Here is a 17,626-nt window from a genome sequence, read left to right on the forward strand (position 1 = left end):
GAAATCTTTGTATACATGCTTACATACCTATAAATACACACACTTATATATATTATGTATGTGTGTATCTATAGGTATGTAAACATGTATATATAAATAGATTTATATGTATGTCGACACACACACATGTATGTTCATGCGCGCACACACACACACAACACACAGACACCACCACATGATACGTGCACACACGCATACAAACACACATACACACACTCGCACGCATGGACACACGTGCAACATATAGAGATATACACACTTGCACACATACTCGAGCTTGCACATGTTGCCATATATATATATAGGCAGTGATGTGTGTGAACACACTTAGGACTGTCGGGGCACTTTTTCCCTCTTTAGGAGGTTTTTTTCCCCGGCTTGTATATACGCCCATCACTCTAGGGCTAACTGATCTTTTGTACATTGACACAATCTAATACATTGTGTGTTGTGTGCATTCTTGCTTCTTCTTCTCCAAGCTTTGTGTGCTTTCCTGTAACACTAATTCCAACAATTGGTATCAGAGCAGGCATCGGCTCCCAGGGCTACACCGTCAGCACCCTCCGACTCACGTTCTCCGATTGAGGTGAGCTTTCACGAGCGCTTGTTGCAGGTCCCTATACTCTGCAAATAAGCCTGTAGGGCTTTGTGTTCTCAGAAATCGCATCTGAGGTCGTTTCGGGCTCCGTTTTTGCATTTCAAGTTCTGCACAGGTGTTTTCATCATTTTGTGCAAAAATTTTGAGTGTAGTTTTGTGCAAAACAGGCGTACGTATTCTATTGTGGACCGTGCTACATAGCACGACTTGTTCTCTGTTCAGTCTTTGCTTCATTACAAGTAGCTTTTGCATCAGTTTCAGTCAGTGGCCATGGCTGATAATAACAATGATGTATTTCGCATGTTGTCTGCTGAAGACAAACTGGATGGAGACAGTAACTACCCACTTTGGGCATACATGATGCAGCATGTTTTGGTTGCAAAAGGAGTGTGGAACATTGTGCAGGGTATGGATGTACATCCAGGTTCTTTGGATGTAGGATCTATTGAGGTTGTTGTAGGTTCTAGCAGCTCTACTGTTGCTGCTGTTTTACCCACTGCTGAACAAGCTGGTTGGGATGGTAAAGATGCACAGGCTCATGCCTTGATTGCACTTTCTGTCAAACGTAACATCACCCCACATATTCGTTCAGCTAAAACAGCAAAACAGGCTTGGGATATTCTAGCTGGTTTGTATGCAGGTCGTAACAAGGCAAAAATCTCTTACCTGCGTAAAGAGCTAGAATTGAAGATTATGCAGGAAGATGATGACATGAATGTTTTTCTTGCTGAGATTAAAGATCTCAAAGAATAGTTGATTTCTACAGGTGAGATTATTCCTGATCATTCTCTTGGTGCAAACTGTTCTTGATGCTTTACCTGAGACATATCAGACTTTTGCTTCTACGTGGAGACTTCTTATTACTGATGAGGACAGACCTGATGCTGTCAAGTATGATACTTTAGTCAACAAGCTCTTGCAAGAAGCGCAGTCCAGGCAAAACAGGGCCAGGCAGCGTGCAGTTGATCAAGCATTTATTGCTGCCCAGCAGCAGAGAAGAAGTGGTAAGGCATCCCCTTCCATTGTTTCTTCTCCTATTAGTAGGTCTGCAACTTCTTCTCCTTCCACAGGTAGCAACAATAAGTCTGAGAAGGCACTTGATAAAGGCAAGAAAAAGACCAGGTGCAACTGTTGTAAGGCAAATGATCATGTCATTAAGAATTACCCTAAGCTAAAGGCTAAAGAGGCAAAGAAGAAAGAGTCAAATGCAGCCTCAATAGCGGATGCTTCTACAAATGCAGATTCTGCAAATGTTGTGCAGGATACAGAATGGGCATTTAGCGTGTATTGCCAGTATGACCCATCTGTACATGATGCATGTTTGGCAGTTTCTGTTGACTCTAATGTATGGTATTTTGACAGTGGTGCTACAAAGCACATTACCTCACATCGTGATATGTTCACTTGTCTTGAGGCTGTCTCTAATGGGAATACTGTCACATGTGCCAATAATGCTTCTTACCCAGTGAAGGGCGGTAAAATTATGCTTACTGCTCTGCAAATGGCAACGCTTTCACACTTTCAGATGCTTTGTATGTGCCAGGGATAAAGAAGAATCTATTGTTTGTCTCTGCGCTGCTAGACTTGGACTTGTAGTCAAATTTGTGGATGACAGATGTACTGTTCATTTGACTTCTGGTGCTACGATTATTGCATCTGGCACCTTGTTTCGTGGGCTGTATAGGCTCAATTCTTATTACAAGTGTGTGGAAGATTCAGCAAATGCAATTTCTGATGAAAAAGGCAATTTCAGATGCAAAACTATGGCATGCTCGTTTTGGTCATCTGAACTTTGCTAGTTTGCTGCGTTTGCAGAAATTTGATATGGTTGCTTCATTGCCCCCTCTTGAGGCACCATTGAAACATATTTGTGAAGGCTGTATTTTGGGCAAAAGAGCAAGTATGTACATTAGGCTTGGAGGTATTGAGTCTAAAGATATCCATTAATAAACTCAATGCTATTATGAAAAAGATGAGCCGTATGTTGGAAACTAGCGTAGTTACCTAGAGATTTTGTGAGAGGAATGATGTTTTTGTTCAAGGGATAAATTATATTGCAACTTTCCAAATGTGGCTGTCCGTGTGCTGATATTTATGAATTCTCCATTTTCTCAAAGTCCTTATCTCTCTCTTTCTATTTTATTCTCTCGCTTTTCTTTTTCTCTCTCTCAATATTTTTATATTCTATGTTTTTTTCTTACTCTCTCTCTCTCTCTCTCTCTCTCTCTGGATTGTATATGTTAGACACACGTATCTATTATAAATTTCTCTAATAATTCCATCATGTTTGCTTCTTTTCAGAGTTTATCACTGAGAGTAGGACCACGTGTGTGATATACGTGTCCAAGATCATACGTGAGGATAATGGCACTTGAAGTATAATAAATATAATCAGGTAATATTATGTTGTCCATTTAAAGTTAAGAATGTTTGTAAAAAGTGAATTAGTATTTGATTTTTTGTTATTCAAAGGAGGTTGAAGATGGTTAGGAGTTGTGTATATCTATGTTTGAACCAAGCTCATTGGGTTCAAATTTTGGATGCAACATGCGTGTCTCGTCGCTCGTAATTGTTCGTGAACAAGGACTTGCATTCGAAAATAAATTGTTGCTAATTTAACAGAGTACTTTACTGTAAATGAAATCAAAACATTTGGAAGGGTTGAAGATGAGGAGGAGCATAGAAACTTAAATCCGAGTAACAGAGAAACTCCCAATGCTATGGTCCTTCACAAACCTATCAATGAACATCAGAATGTTTAGGCACATAGAGATATGGCATGAGGCCCAATTTCGTTTGATTTAAATGAGCTACCTATAGATGAGATTGGTCCTATTGATAATTTTCAATCTATTTCTTGTGTTGTTGGCGATGTGAAAGGTATTAAATCTGAATGTCACTCTATAAGGTGTGTGTTTTCATTTCCTCATATGTTAAGCACCCAGCCACTATGGTGGTATGTTCAGGAGATTGTACTCTTCAATCTTTAGGAGCCCTTTCTTATAAGTGCCATTTTTGTGGTGCACTAATTTAGAAATGTGAGGCGTCAAGAAAGCTTTGACAATATGTGGGCAAACACTGTTGTGCAAGTGGGAGTGTCTCTTTATTGGAAAATCCTCCTCCTACATTGGTTGAGTTGGTTGGTTAGTAATGATAATGCAAGCAAGGAATATATGAAGAATATATGCTCTTATAACAATGCCTTAGCATTCGTTTCACTAGGTACTCACTTGGATAATCAGTTCACTAGAGGGGAATATTTAATTTTCAAATCCATGGTACTACCTATCATCGTGTTGGTTCTGTAATACTTGATGAAACATGAGATGCGGCTCCTCAATTTACCCAATTATATATGTATGATACGGAGCATGAATTGGAGAATAGACTTCATGGGATGCCTTCTTTAAATCATAACGTGCTTAAAAGGTTGTAAATAATGATGTATGAACATAATCCATATGCCTGTGCACTTTATGTAACGAGAGAAATGTTGAGACAAGTCCACATGTTGATTTAAGAATGGTCATTTGAAGCTCAATCAACCTCAAGGTAGTACTTGGTTCCTACAGAAGTGAGGTAGCTACTATCATGTGGGTCGAGGAGATGATTTTCATGTAGGTCATAGAGATATTCAAATAATGTCTCGCATAGGTGCTATAAAAAGAATATCTAACTTGCATCGTTCATATATGCCTCTATTATATATTCTTCTGTTTCCTGAGAGCTGCACAATATAATCAGTCATTGTAATGTTATGTGGGAAACTTAATATGTGCTCTCCTTGCATGGTTAACGTGTGTTGCAAACATTGTTATCCTTGAAAGTTTTATGAGACTACTATCGTTGATGACAATGGGTATCCAACCTACATACGCCGAGGCGATGGTAGTTTCATCCAAGTAAAGAATCATAGGGTGGATAGTCAATAGGTTGTTCCATATAACCCTTTTCTATCTACGAGATACAAAGCCCATATTAACATAGAAGTATGCTCTACCATTACAGTAGTGAAGTATTTGTATAAGTGTGTATACAAAGGACATGATAGAGCTACTATAGAGTTGCAAGATACACGTGGGGTTATTGACGAGGTTAGTCAATATTTAGATGCATGATATATGTATGTGTCAAAGGCATGCTGGTGCTTATACCAATATGATTTGCATGATGAAAAGTCTAATATACAAAGGTTGCATGTTCATCTTTCGATGCAAAATAATGTGATATTCAATGACCATGATGATTTGCGTGATATAATTAGTTATGACAGAAACCAAAGAACTACTCTCACTGAATGGTTCAGAGCTAATGAGTTGCAAGCATATGCAAATAGCTTGCTATATGTTGATTTCCCTTGCAAGTGGGTGTGGAATACAGCTCTTCAATCATGGAATAAAAGAAAAAGGAAAAATATGATTGAATGTATGTATAATGTTAGCCCGAGTGTGCAGGTGAGTAATTTTACCTATGCATGTTACTCACAATGTGTAAAGGCTGTAAATCTTTTGAGGATATATGAACAATGAATGGACATTTGTATCTATGTTTTAAGGCTGCATGTAAAGCCAGAGAAATGCTGAAGAGTAATGAGGAGTGGTATACGTGTCTTCAAGAAGCTACATTTCAAAAAATAGGATTCCAACTACATCAACTATTTGTCATTATACTAGTTTTTTGTGAGCCTATATCCCTAGATAGCTTTGGAACAAATTCTATACCGAACTTTCAGATGATCTTACTTTCAAATGGTCGTATATCACACTTACATTTCAAAATCCCATTAGTTCTCAATGCTTCTAGCACATGTGGTATCAAAGGCAATAGCCCATTAGCTGAGGTGTTTAAGCTTGCAAGGTCGATCAATTGGGATAAGGCTCTAATGATGCATCGGTATGCATATGAAGCATTGGATATGACATTATAAGACATTATGCAAAGTGATATTGTGTTTGGTGGGAAAATTATGCTCTTTGGTGACTTCAGGCAAATCTTAGCTGTTGTGGCAAAGGGATTGTGTGAGGATAGTGTTGATGCAATGTTGTGCTGGTCATATATTTGGAGATATGTGAATGTTTTAAAGCTCACTCAAAACATGCGCGTTAGACAAAGTGCTTATGATTGTACATAATCAAGGTGGAGTGGTAATTCCACCCACGAATGTTGATCCATGGGAACTCCCTTTTGAGTTTAGTTGAATGGCTGTACAAAGATGTTCAAAGAGTGGAGGATTATGCATGCTTCTTCAAAGACTGTGAAATCTAGAGATCGATGAGATCAGTGAACTAGCCTACAGTGCATTAACCGGTCTTGAAAGATAATACCTCGATGCAGACTCGATTGTTTCTTCTGAGAATGACAGAATATTGTATCCAATTGAGTTCTTGAATATTTTGAATTTAGGTGGTGGTTACCCTCCTCACCGCTTGCTTCTAAAGATGAATGCTCCTATCATGCTGCTCTGCGATTTGGACCCTCGACGAGGACTTTGCAATGGTACCATAATGATATGCAGGTAATTTCACTCAAACGTGATAGAACCAAAAATTATTACAGGTACAAACATTGGAGACAGGGTCTTTATTCCCAGGATAACATTCATACCAACTATGCCTCAATTACCTTTTAACATAAGAAGGAAACAGTTTCCTGTGTGGCTAGCTTTTGGTATGTCAATAAATAAGTCCCAAGGAAAAACATTGAGTGTGTTCGGACTTTATTTGGCCACACAAGTATTCATACGTGGACAATTGTATGTTGCTATGCCACGTGTTAGATCAGCTGATGCAGTGAAAGTATGTGTAAAGGATAATGTGGAACATGAAAGCAGCATAAAAGGTTTAAACCAAGTCTTCACAACCAATGTTGTCTATAAAGAGGTATTGTAAATGGCATGCAGAAGAATGTAAATATAATCGAGTCCAAAAGGTAGAAAACGAGTGATTGATATAGCAACCTATAAATACCAGAGACTACATTCATAGATATCTATGAATTAATCAAGTAAGCATTTGAAAGGAGAATGTTTGCAAAGATGTGACATGTGCAATCTATTTTGTCTTTCTGTATAAGTGTGCATGCTTTCAAGTTGATTGATGTTTCTTTTAGAATGACAATTATTTTATTGTGATGTGAAGACATGAAGTTAAATAGGAGTTGGATGGCAAAATTCCTTGAATTTATCTAACATTGGTGCTACCCTTGCCGGCAATATTGAATTTATCTAACATTGGTGCTACCCTTGCCGGCAATATTGAATTTATTGATATAAATCTACTTACATTGTGTGGATTAAATGGTTGACATTTAGGTAAAGCCACCATGCAGATCCACAATATGGAGTGTCCCATCTATTGCTCAAGGGATGGCTCAAATTGTTGAGATGGCTGTAGGGGCTCGGTGAGTTCTTGTTTGTTTTTTTTAACATTTGGATAAGCAAATGTTTTGCTTTTTACTTGCTTTTATTTCCAATGGCGTTATTTATTTTTCTTGCTTGACTTGACATACCGAACCACTAGAGAGAGAGAGAGAGAGAGAGAGAGAGAGAGAGAGAGAGAGAGCTCAAAATCTTGTGTAAATGATTAGTGTAATGTAGTGTCGTATTTGATATCATGGGTATATTGCTTAGGATGGATGTGGCAAGGAGATCATTTACATTTATTTATGGTGATGGTGGACAAGATATTGAAGGTATTCTTCTCGACATTTGCTATAGTCATCATTGTTTACCATAATCTATTTAATTTTCATGGTTCAATTGTAGACCCCCCGTTTTGGGAAGGACAAGCAACAACATCTCTAATGATCGAACTATTAGAGAGCACATGTGTATTATGATATAGAAACTTACTTTTTATGTAGCTTTTATGTTTTATGTAAATATAAATTATTATTGATACATTTTTTGCAACAGGAAATTTCGTTATTTTTTTGAACCTAGATTATTGCTAGGCTTGTATGGTCGAGACACTTACAATGACAGCTTTGGGCTCCTTAGAATTTACAATCTAAGATTGAGAAAGATTGTTGCGGATCAGCTTCATGTACATGTAATGTTTGTAAACTATAGATTTTCGGTGCATAGGCATGAGACATTATAGAATTTTTTAATTTGTTATCTATAAGCCCGTTCAAACACCATTCATCTTAAATATCGATCCACCGAATGAGTTTTGTAAGGTTTTATCTTTATCTTTTTTTTTAAATTTAAAATTTATATCTTGTAATAGGTAATGTTATTATCTTAAATATATTTTTTGGACAGATGGAGGCGAGGAGTATAGGCTTCCAAGAAGGAGAGATAATCCAGTCGCTCGAAGATTTGTTTTAATGCTTTGCTTAGGTGTGTTAAGATTGTCACTCACCAACCACTATATTGGGTTGGAATGCGAGATGTATATTTATGCCAAGTTTGGTGTGTTCATATTTAGGTTGCCAAGTTGAGGACCACGAGGGCAAAAATGGGCTTCAAATATAAGGCTTATCACTACTCTCCCCCAAGGACGAGTTTATGTTTTTATGCATGTAAGAATGCTCTTGCTTGTCATGGACATGTCATGCCACTAGTCATACTACAAAAGAGCATTTGATTATTCCAAAAGATTTGTTTAAGGTGTAATACGCAAATATTCCCAGAAGAAATTAATAGCAAAAGTAGACATTGGGTGCTTAATCGATACACTTTCCGTATTGGAAGTGTTTTTCAAAATGGGGGAATGACAAGCTCCCTTATGTTTATATATATTTTAAGGGGAGACTTGTGCCACCTTTTCTCCATACATTGTGTATAGACTTATTTTTTTCTAGAAAAGAGAGCACATAATTTATAATCTTTGATGACATTGACTTTTGTTGATGCAAGCATTTGTCGATGTCAAACTCCATCATTGTAATATAATTAGAGCGTACGACCATTTCTTGCATGGACATCACTATATTCAATCAAAATTGATAAATTATTTGAATTAACTCAAAGGAATGTAGCATCCATATTACATAAAACATATATCCACACTGCATTACGACGTAGTAATAGTGTTCTTTAAAAATTAAACTATATACTTATCACATTCCAATATATATATATATATATATATATATATGGAAACCTAATGTAATTGAGGTTGTGCCTCTCAATATGGCACCAAAATGTTGGTTTGCTATTAATTAATTAGTTACAAAGGAGGAAAGTGATGGGACCTTAGGCAAAGAACCTTAAATAAAAGATTAAAAAAAATTTGATGGGACCTCAGACAAAAGCACGCTTCTAGACGTGTGTGAATGATTTTATTCTCTTTCTTTCGTTCTTCTCAGTCTACTAGACAGCTTGTGTGAACGGGGAGAAAGAGAATAGAGGGGCCGTAGGGGAGGATCGAGGGAAGGTGTGGGGCTGTGTGCAGAGAGCGAGGGAGGGTGTGGGGCTAAGCAGAGAGCGAGGGAGGGTGTAAACAGAAAGCGAGGGAGGGTGTGGGGCAAAGTAGACAAAAACGCTCCGAGAGGGAGGGAGGGAACGTGGAAGGTGCTAGAGAGAAAGGGGGCAGCTTTAGTACTGTTAAGGCTTTAACCTCGATACTATTAATTAATTAGTTGATATGTCCAGTAGACTGAATAAATACGTTAAGGTTTCTCTCGTTCCAATAAAATTCTTTAAAGGGACGAGGCCCCTCCACGTGTGCCTTATCTTCCTTAAAAAAAAAAAAAAAACAAGGCTGCACTTTTGCCATTTGGTACATGCTTTCCCAGCCAAGAAACTGCTGCAAACACAAAATCCACTAAGAATCACGATCACAAGAAGTCCACAACGATAGGTTTTGTGTACACTAAGAATCACGATCACTACAAGTCTACACACAATCATAGATAGGGCTTGCATCTCGTTGGGGTTAGGTTAGGGAGACAGTTACACAGGGTTGGATCTTGAATCAGACAATCGCACAGACAGAGCAGCATCCTGAACAATTACATTAAGAACAGTTAGGGTTAGGCATATCCATGGCTACTGTATCATCTGATGCCTTTCTAGGGTTGAGTGCCCGTCCATTCGCTTCAGATACACCGGAAAGTAGCCATGGCTACAGAAGCAGTTTGCTGGGCACTAGACTGCACACAGAGTTTGTTGAGTCTGCAGAAGCTTTGAGCAGGGCGAAATCTTCTGCTCGGAGAAATGGCGAGGTCTTTGCGGTTTCTTCTGCTACTACACAGATGAAAGGCGCTTCTTCTGTAAAGCGCACTCCTTTGAGGCGCCGTGGAACTCTAGAAGACGCTTTCGTGAACACTCCCATGGAGGAGAAGTCCAGCACAGCCATGGATGTCCTCGACCTGGAACGGGGTGTTTGTATCCCTTTCAGAAAATACACGCCAGAAGGGGTATGCTTTTCCTACAGTTTTTTTAAAATAATTTCTCTCTCTCACATCAGGAAAAACTATAGAGGAAAAGAGCTGGCTTTTAATTCTGACTCCGATAATATTCGGTGGTCTTTGATAAGAGGAAATGCCCCGGAAGTATTTTGTATAAAATGTTGGCAAAATCCCATAATTAGGGTTTGCATGTAGTTTTGAGATGAGTGACCTTGTCTCGAGCAGGTCCGACAGAAGGTTTTAGACTCTCCCCGAGCCTTTTTTTCTGTTGCTTCACGTGGTGCTGAGATCCTGTTAAAACTAGGTTACTACTGGGGCAGTCTCTCCTATGACTGCCTCGTTGGCAAGAGTGAAGAAATGGTTCCCTGTAGAGCTCAGCAGCTCAGGAATTTGCTGTGTGATCTTGGACCGTCTTTCATCAAAGCTGGGCAGGTACATTTTCAACTTCACGTCTTCGAAGCTAACATGCCAATAACACTCATGGCCGTGGCTTTACTGCTTGATTGAATCGAACTAGATAGCCATACCTGTGATGGATTTTTTACTTGGAAATCTTTAGTTTAACAGAGCTGCAGTTGATCTTCTTTACGTTTGGTGCTCTTTCTTGCAGGTGCTCGCAAATAGGCCAGACATCATTCGTGAAGACTACATGAATGAGCTTTTCGTTCTGCAGGATGATGTGCCAGCATTCCCTAATCAGGTGTGATCAATTTGGCCAAGTTCGTATGTGTATTCAACTTGCTTTTTGTTTGGATGAGTTGTCGTGACCATTTGTTTAGTGCTTCATGCATTCTATAATACGACCTGTGTATGCATGCAGGTTGCCTTTGAGATCATAGAGGAGCAGCTAGGTGCTCCGCTTGAGCAGTTGTTCAGCAAAATATCAGCAGAAACTGTGGCTGCTGCAAGCTTAGGGCAAGTTTACAGGGCCACTCTTCGCAGCTCAGGGAGAGAGGTTGCTATTAAGGTATGTCTGGTTCTTGCATATTTGATTATCTTTGAAGGCAGTTCAAACATTTATTTGGCAATGCTATGTTGAAGACAGGCAAAGCATGCATTTGATTTTGGCATGTTGGTTGGTCATGATGGCTTTGGGTCCTAAGGCTATTTCTCTTCTTATGGACTGCATGGATTCCAATGCCCTTCCCTCCCTTTTTTCAGAGGATTTCTAGATAGGAGCAAATGTAGATGGTTGCAAACTGATAGCTGCATCGAGATCTCCTCACCCTGCATTCAAACAGGGTTGCCTCAGGGTTGCACACCTTATTGGAGGCCTAATTTGGTGTTGGAATCATAGTCACAGGAAACGGCTGTTTCAGTCCCTAGAAATACGTTTCTCCGTTTCAGGACCCCATCCGTTTCCATGGCCGTTTCTCTCAAGGATTCCATTTCTTTGGATCAGAGTGGGTTGACCTCCAAGGTTATAGGTCACGGTGTATTTTTGTCAATAGCCTGCCTTCGGAGTTTGCATCCAAACTGGTACTGGTTTTATAAATGCCGAGGCTAGCTTCTAATATTGTTTCTAATTACTAGAGGTTATGCAAAGTATTTTTACTACTATTATTCTTGGTTTGTACTTTTACAGGTTCAGCGGCCAGGGATAGAGCCCATAATCTACAGGGATTTGTTTCTTTTCAGAACATTGGCTTCCTTCTTAAATGGCATAAGCCTGAAGAAGCTGGGCTGCAATGCAGAGCTTATTGTTGATGAGTTTGGTGAAAAACTCTTAGAAGAGCTTGACTACACTCTCGTGAGTCTCATGACCGGATGTTCTTGATGTGCATGTTTCCAGTCTGTTTTTTTTGTTCTTTTCGATCAACATAAAAAACTTACCACGAAAATATTTATGTGCTTGGTCTGTTGATATTATCTGCTGTTAATGCAGGTGCTGGTGGGTTTGTGGTTCTATTGTGTAGGAGGCTCGCAACATTAAGGATTTTTTTGATAATTTCAAGAATGATGCAACAGTCAAGATACCAGAAGTATATCAAAATCTAAGCGGGTCAAGAGTACTTGTAATGGAGTGGATCGATGGAGTACGCTGCACCAATCCTCAGGTTTTCTATTTATTTCTTGTTTTTTTTTGAGTGCTTTCCAGGCTAATGTATAGACTTTTGAACATATTTATGTTGCCACCTTGCTATGCATTGGCAGTGCTAAGTATATTGAAGTGTTTCTATGCTTGGTGTAGGGTATCAAAGATGCTGGGATAAATGTGCCAGCTTTCATAACTGTTGGAGTGAGTGCAGCTCTAAGACAACTTCTTGAATTTGGACTGTTCCATGGTGATCCACATCCAGGGAACATTTTTGCCATGCGAGATGGACGGATTGCCTATGTAGACTTTGGGAATGTTGCTGTGCTAAGTCAGGTATATGGTTTATTCCCGTGTGGAGTAGTTGAAAGCACCGGGTCTTCTCTCTTGTTTGTGAAGAATGGGAAATCACTACGTCTTCATGGACAGCCCTAAGTTCTCATGCTTTTCTACCTTTTTGGGTTCAAAACAGCAAAACAAGCAAATTCTTATTGATGCAGTCGTTCATGCCGTAAATGAAGATTACATGGAGATGGCTTATGATTTTACTAGGTTGGGATTTCTTGCACCTGGGACAGATTTGACTCCTATAGTACCAGCTTTGGAAGCAATTTGGCAAAATTCAACTGTGAAGGGGTTGTCTGACTTCAACTTCCGTTCTGTGACTGGTAATACTTGTTCTTTTTCTTGCGATGAAACCATGTTGCTGCTTGCGGTTCCTGATTTCAGTTTTGCTATCAGTGCCAGGTTGATGAGAGGGTAAGCATAGTATATGCACAAATTCCGATGAAAGTGACTCTTACTACTCAATTCGCAGTATGCATACGAGTGTAGGGTTGAACAATGGTACTTTCACTGGGTCCAACTTGCCTAGTGAGCTCCTCTTGTGGAGTCTTTGCTTCACTAATTGATGGAACATGCTTGCACCATTGGCTGCTGCTGTGAAACCTGATTGTGCACTCACGGGTTGGAGATATCAGTCTACAACTTGCTGCACCAGTAAGAATGATAGGAGCTGCCTCAAGTAGTCTGCTTATGCTGCTGTAATGCTGCTACAGGTTAGCTGCTGGCAAAGACTGGCATTGTATGTTTGTAAAATGGCAGGGGTTAGGAAACTAGTGATAGTCTGGCCCTGTTGCTATTATTTTCTGCGCAGCCAGCCGTTAATAGACAGCCGGATTCCACCCCTAATTGCACTTTCTATGATCTCCTTCTCCCTCCTTTGTCTACCTTTGTGTATGAATATTTTTTCCCTTCAAACCTTGCACTTTATCCTTATCCTTGGTGAGCAAACCCAATTGGGTTCTCCACATAATGCTTACTCAGTAACGCTTCTCTCTCATCATAGAGCTTACATCATGGCGCCTTTTGATCTTTTTACAGTGTAGCCCTAGCATAGTATCTAGACATGCCTTGATTGGACGCAGTGATGCTTGTGACATCAACATTATTGGCTTCCTTGTGACTCATGACCTACTGGATTTTGGCAGGGCACAAGCATGTTACCAATGCCAATTGAGAAGTCTCGATGTGTCCTTCGTGTATCATTAGCCTTTCAGGAAATGCTCATCACTGAGTGAAAGAACTAGATAGCAGCAAAGAGTACTGTTGAGGGCCTTTTAGTTTGGGTTGGCATCAAACTTCCCAACATGGCTGTCTAAGATCTGACTTCTCTTAATTTGAGCATCGTCAAAGGAATGGAGAAGAATCCTAAAGCATATGCCTAAAGAACCCTAATATGGGAGGACAAGAATGACAAAGCAATGGCACTGATTGGCTTGGGGCTTGCCGACAACCTCTTCCACCATGTGGACTTGACAAAACAGTCCAAGAGAGATGGGAGGAAAGCTCGAGAACCTATTCAGCAACAAAATCAACAACTCAAAGGAATTCCTTAAGCAAATTTTTTTTACGAATGAGAATCAAACTTTGGGTGAACATTTGAGCAATTCAAGCTCCATCATTCAACAACTTGCTTCCACCAAAGCACAAGTTGATGAAGATGATATGAAAGCCGTTCTATTCACCAACATAGAAGGGATTTCAAAGTACATGGAGATCCTACCAGTACTAAGGACGCCTGTCTCGTGAGATGGAATATGATGAGTTGATAGCAATACTTACTGATGAAGACCGTCGTCTTAGAGAGGTGACTGAAGCAAGCCTTCCTCTTCAAGATGAAAGACAAAGAGGAAAGAAGGACCATCAAGTACACCTATTGCAAAAAGCTTGGACATACAAAAGATGTGTGTTTTAAGAAGATGGCCAAAGAGCAATCAAAGGATCATGCAAACTTGGTGCAAGAGCATGAAGATGAAGATGAAGATGAAGCTGAAGCATCTACAATAGCCGAAGACAAAGCCCTCACTCTCATGGGCCATGTAAAATCTTTCGCTTAACGAGGAAGATTATGATTGGGCCCGAGAAGTCCCCCAAAATCTGAATGAAATATTATGGATGTTTTTTGTAAAGCCTTGTTTCTATCAAAGGCTCAGCTCCGTTTTTCAGGTATCCCTACTTAGGGCCAGGGGGATTGTGTATGGATAGATTGATGTAGGCTTTATGTATGGTCAAGTACTTGTATCAAGCTTGACATGAGAGTGTCAGGTGTGGCATCATTGTGTTCTTTTGTATCACATGATTGTAGTCTAAGAGCCCAACTCATGATGCTGCAGGAGGTCCACCATGGCTTAATCTCTTCATTTCACCTTCCACTCACTTCTCTTCGGTGGAAACATGTTCACCTACACTCCAGACTCTCAAGGGTAGTGTCAAAGCCCTTTACATAGAGATTAGATGCTTAATGACAGTCCTTAAAGACCGTTAGTGTAAAGCTGCTTCTTAATGACAGACAAAAATGTGGTGTAAGTTGGAGGATGCAATTGAGTGCTCAAATCAGAGGGGTTGATATAGTATGAAATAGCAACTTCCCAATTTCAAGTTTGAATCCTCAATGGTAGGGTGTAGTGCATATAATTAGCATTAATCCACTGTTAATAATAGATAACAGAAAACCGAGAAAATGCTTGATGCTCACCAACCAATGGATAGAATGCTTCAAGATTTGATGTGTGCACTTCTCATAGACCCAATAGATGACCCCTAAGAGGGTTTGGCTCCAATCCAAGTATAGGCGACAAATTCACGTTTTTTCTCCAGAGGACAACTCTATTTGCAGGCACGATTTGGTAATGAAATGCTTGACTCCCTTTGATATTGTGTAAGCCTAGGACCTTGGTAAGTGGTCAATGTAGACGGTTTGAAGTAGAAAACTTCAAGGAGGGAAATCTCAGCTTGTTTACAGAGAGGGGTTTTTTGGCTAACAGAGAAAAGCTAGTTAATTAATTAATAGAAGGCTTACCTATCTGCTTAATCAGGCTTAGATGAAGACTTGCTCTTATATCAATTGATGGAAATGAGAAGGATTATCATGGAGGATCATAGTGGATTAGAGCCATGGATTATGGATGATGACTAAAGAGATATGATTAATAACTTAATCACAAAGCATAATGAAGGTAATATGATGATAATATAAACACGCCATTTTTTGCACTAGGTTCATCCTCTTAAATACGCTTGTGGATACAAGGATTAGATCAACGGTAAGCATGTTTAGGTGAGAATTTAGGTGCTAAAAGTGCTCCCCTTGATTTGTGTATCTAGATACCCTTTCCATGTGCTCCAAGTTAACATTGGTGGCTAGTATTCAAGGCTCTTGTCCACTTGCAGGAGGTGTGGATTCCTTCACCTTGATTTGTGTATCTAGATACCCTTTCCATGTGCTCCAAGTCAACATTGGTGGGTAGTATTCAAGGCTCTTGTCCACTTGCAATAGGCGTGGATTCCTTCACCTCTTACTAGCTTTTACATTGCTTGGATTTACTCTAAGGTGAACTCTTTTAAGGCTCATTATTAAAGGGCTTTGATTGCTAAGGTTTTGAGCTTTACACCATGGACATTCAAATGGCTCCGTCAGGTGTAACTTGATTTTTCCCAACGACTGCTTGGATAAGAACTACAATATATATAGATCCGTGAGCAAAATCTGCTCCATAAGCGTAGTCTATGATAATATGAGGGAGTCATAAGAAACCATATAAAAGCACAGCCACTTTAATCATATTATAAGCCAGGTGGTGTTTGGCATAGCATAATATCCATTGAAAGTGCTTGATAAGAAATCCAATATATATATATATATATATATATATATATATATATACATATATATATACATATGTATATGTGTATATACATATGTATGTATATATGTATATACATATGTATGTATATATGTATATACACATATATATGTATATATGTATATACATATGTATGTATATATGTATATATGTATATGTATATACATATATATATACATACATATGTATGTATATACATACATATGTATATATATATATATATGTATATATATATATATATGTATATATATATATATATATATGCATATGTGTATATATATATATATATGCATATGTATATATAATGCATATATGCATGTGTATATATATATATATATATATACATATACATATGCATATGTATATATATACATACATATGTATGTATATATATACATATATATGTATATGTATGTATATACATATACATATGTATGTATATACATATGCATATGTATATATATGTACATATGCATATGTATATATATATACATACATATGTATATATATATACATACATATGTATATATATGTATATATATATACATACATATGTATATATATATACATATGTATGTATATATATATACATATGTATGTATATATATATACATATATATACATATGTATGTATATATATATACATATGTATGTATATATATATACATACATATGTATATATATATACATATATATGTATATGTATGTATATATATATACATACATATGTATATATATGTATATATATATACATATGTATGTATATATATATATACATATATATACATACATATACATATATATGTATATATATATACATATGTATGTATATATATATACATATGTATATATATATACATATGACATACATATGTATATATATATATATACATATGTATGTATATATATACATATGACATACATATGTATATACATATGACATACATATGTATATATATATATATATGTACATATGTACATATGTATATATGTATGTATATATATACATATGTACATATATACATATGTACATATGTATGTATATATATACATATGTACATATGTATATATGTATGTATATATATACATATGTACATATATACATATGTACATATGTATGTATATATATACATATGTACATATGTATATATGTATGTATATATATACATATGTATATATATATATACATACATATGTACATATATATACATACATATGTATATGTATATACATATACATATGTATGTATATATACACACATATATATATATATATATATATATATATACATATGTATATGTATATATACATATGTATGTATATATATACATATGTATATGTATGTATATATACACATATGTATGTATATATACACATATGTATATATACATATATGTATACATATGTAGATATATATCTACCTATGTATAT

The 17,626-nt window shown here is 37.5% G+C and overlaps 1 protein-coding gene across 1 annotated transcript in view; it reads left to right on the plus strand.

Annotated features, from left to right (window-relative positions):
• Nucleotides 1-9,308: 9,308 nt before the first annotated feature.
• LOC147639968 (protein ACTIVITY OF BC1 COMPLEX KINASE 1, chloroplastic-like) overlaps nucleotides 9,309-17,626 on the plus strand; it is a 31,760-nt gene continuing 23,442 nt past the window's right edge. The window contains exons 1-8 of the mRNA XM_086775725.1: nucleotides 9,309-9,964; nucleotides 10,181-10,387; nucleotides 10,566-10,655; nucleotides 10,776-10,922; nucleotides 11,541-11,705; nucleotides 11,872-12,012; nucleotides 12,147-12,326; nucleotides 12,463-12,658. Coding sequence (XP_086631851.1) covers nucleotides 9,590-9,964; nucleotides 10,181-10,387; nucleotides 10,566-10,655; nucleotides 10,776-10,922; nucleotides 11,541-11,705; nucleotides 11,872-12,012; nucleotides 12,147-12,326; nucleotides 12,463-12,658 — 1,501 coding nt within the window. The 5' untranslated portion in view covers nucleotides 9,309-9,589. The remainder of the gene's footprint in view (nucleotides 9,965-10,180; nucleotides 10,388-10,565; nucleotides 10,656-10,775; nucleotides 10,923-11,540; nucleotides 11,706-11,871; nucleotides 12,013-12,146; nucleotides 12,327-12,462; nucleotides 12,659-17,626) is intronic.

This window comes from Cibotium barometz, chromosome 3, assembly GCF_041138505.1.
Source record: "Cibotium barometz isolate CiBa-2024 chromosome 3, ASM4113850v1, whole genome shotgun sequence".
NCBI lineage: Eukaryota > Viridiplantae > Streptophyta > Polypodiopsida > Cyatheales > Cibotiaceae > Cibotium > Cibotium barometz.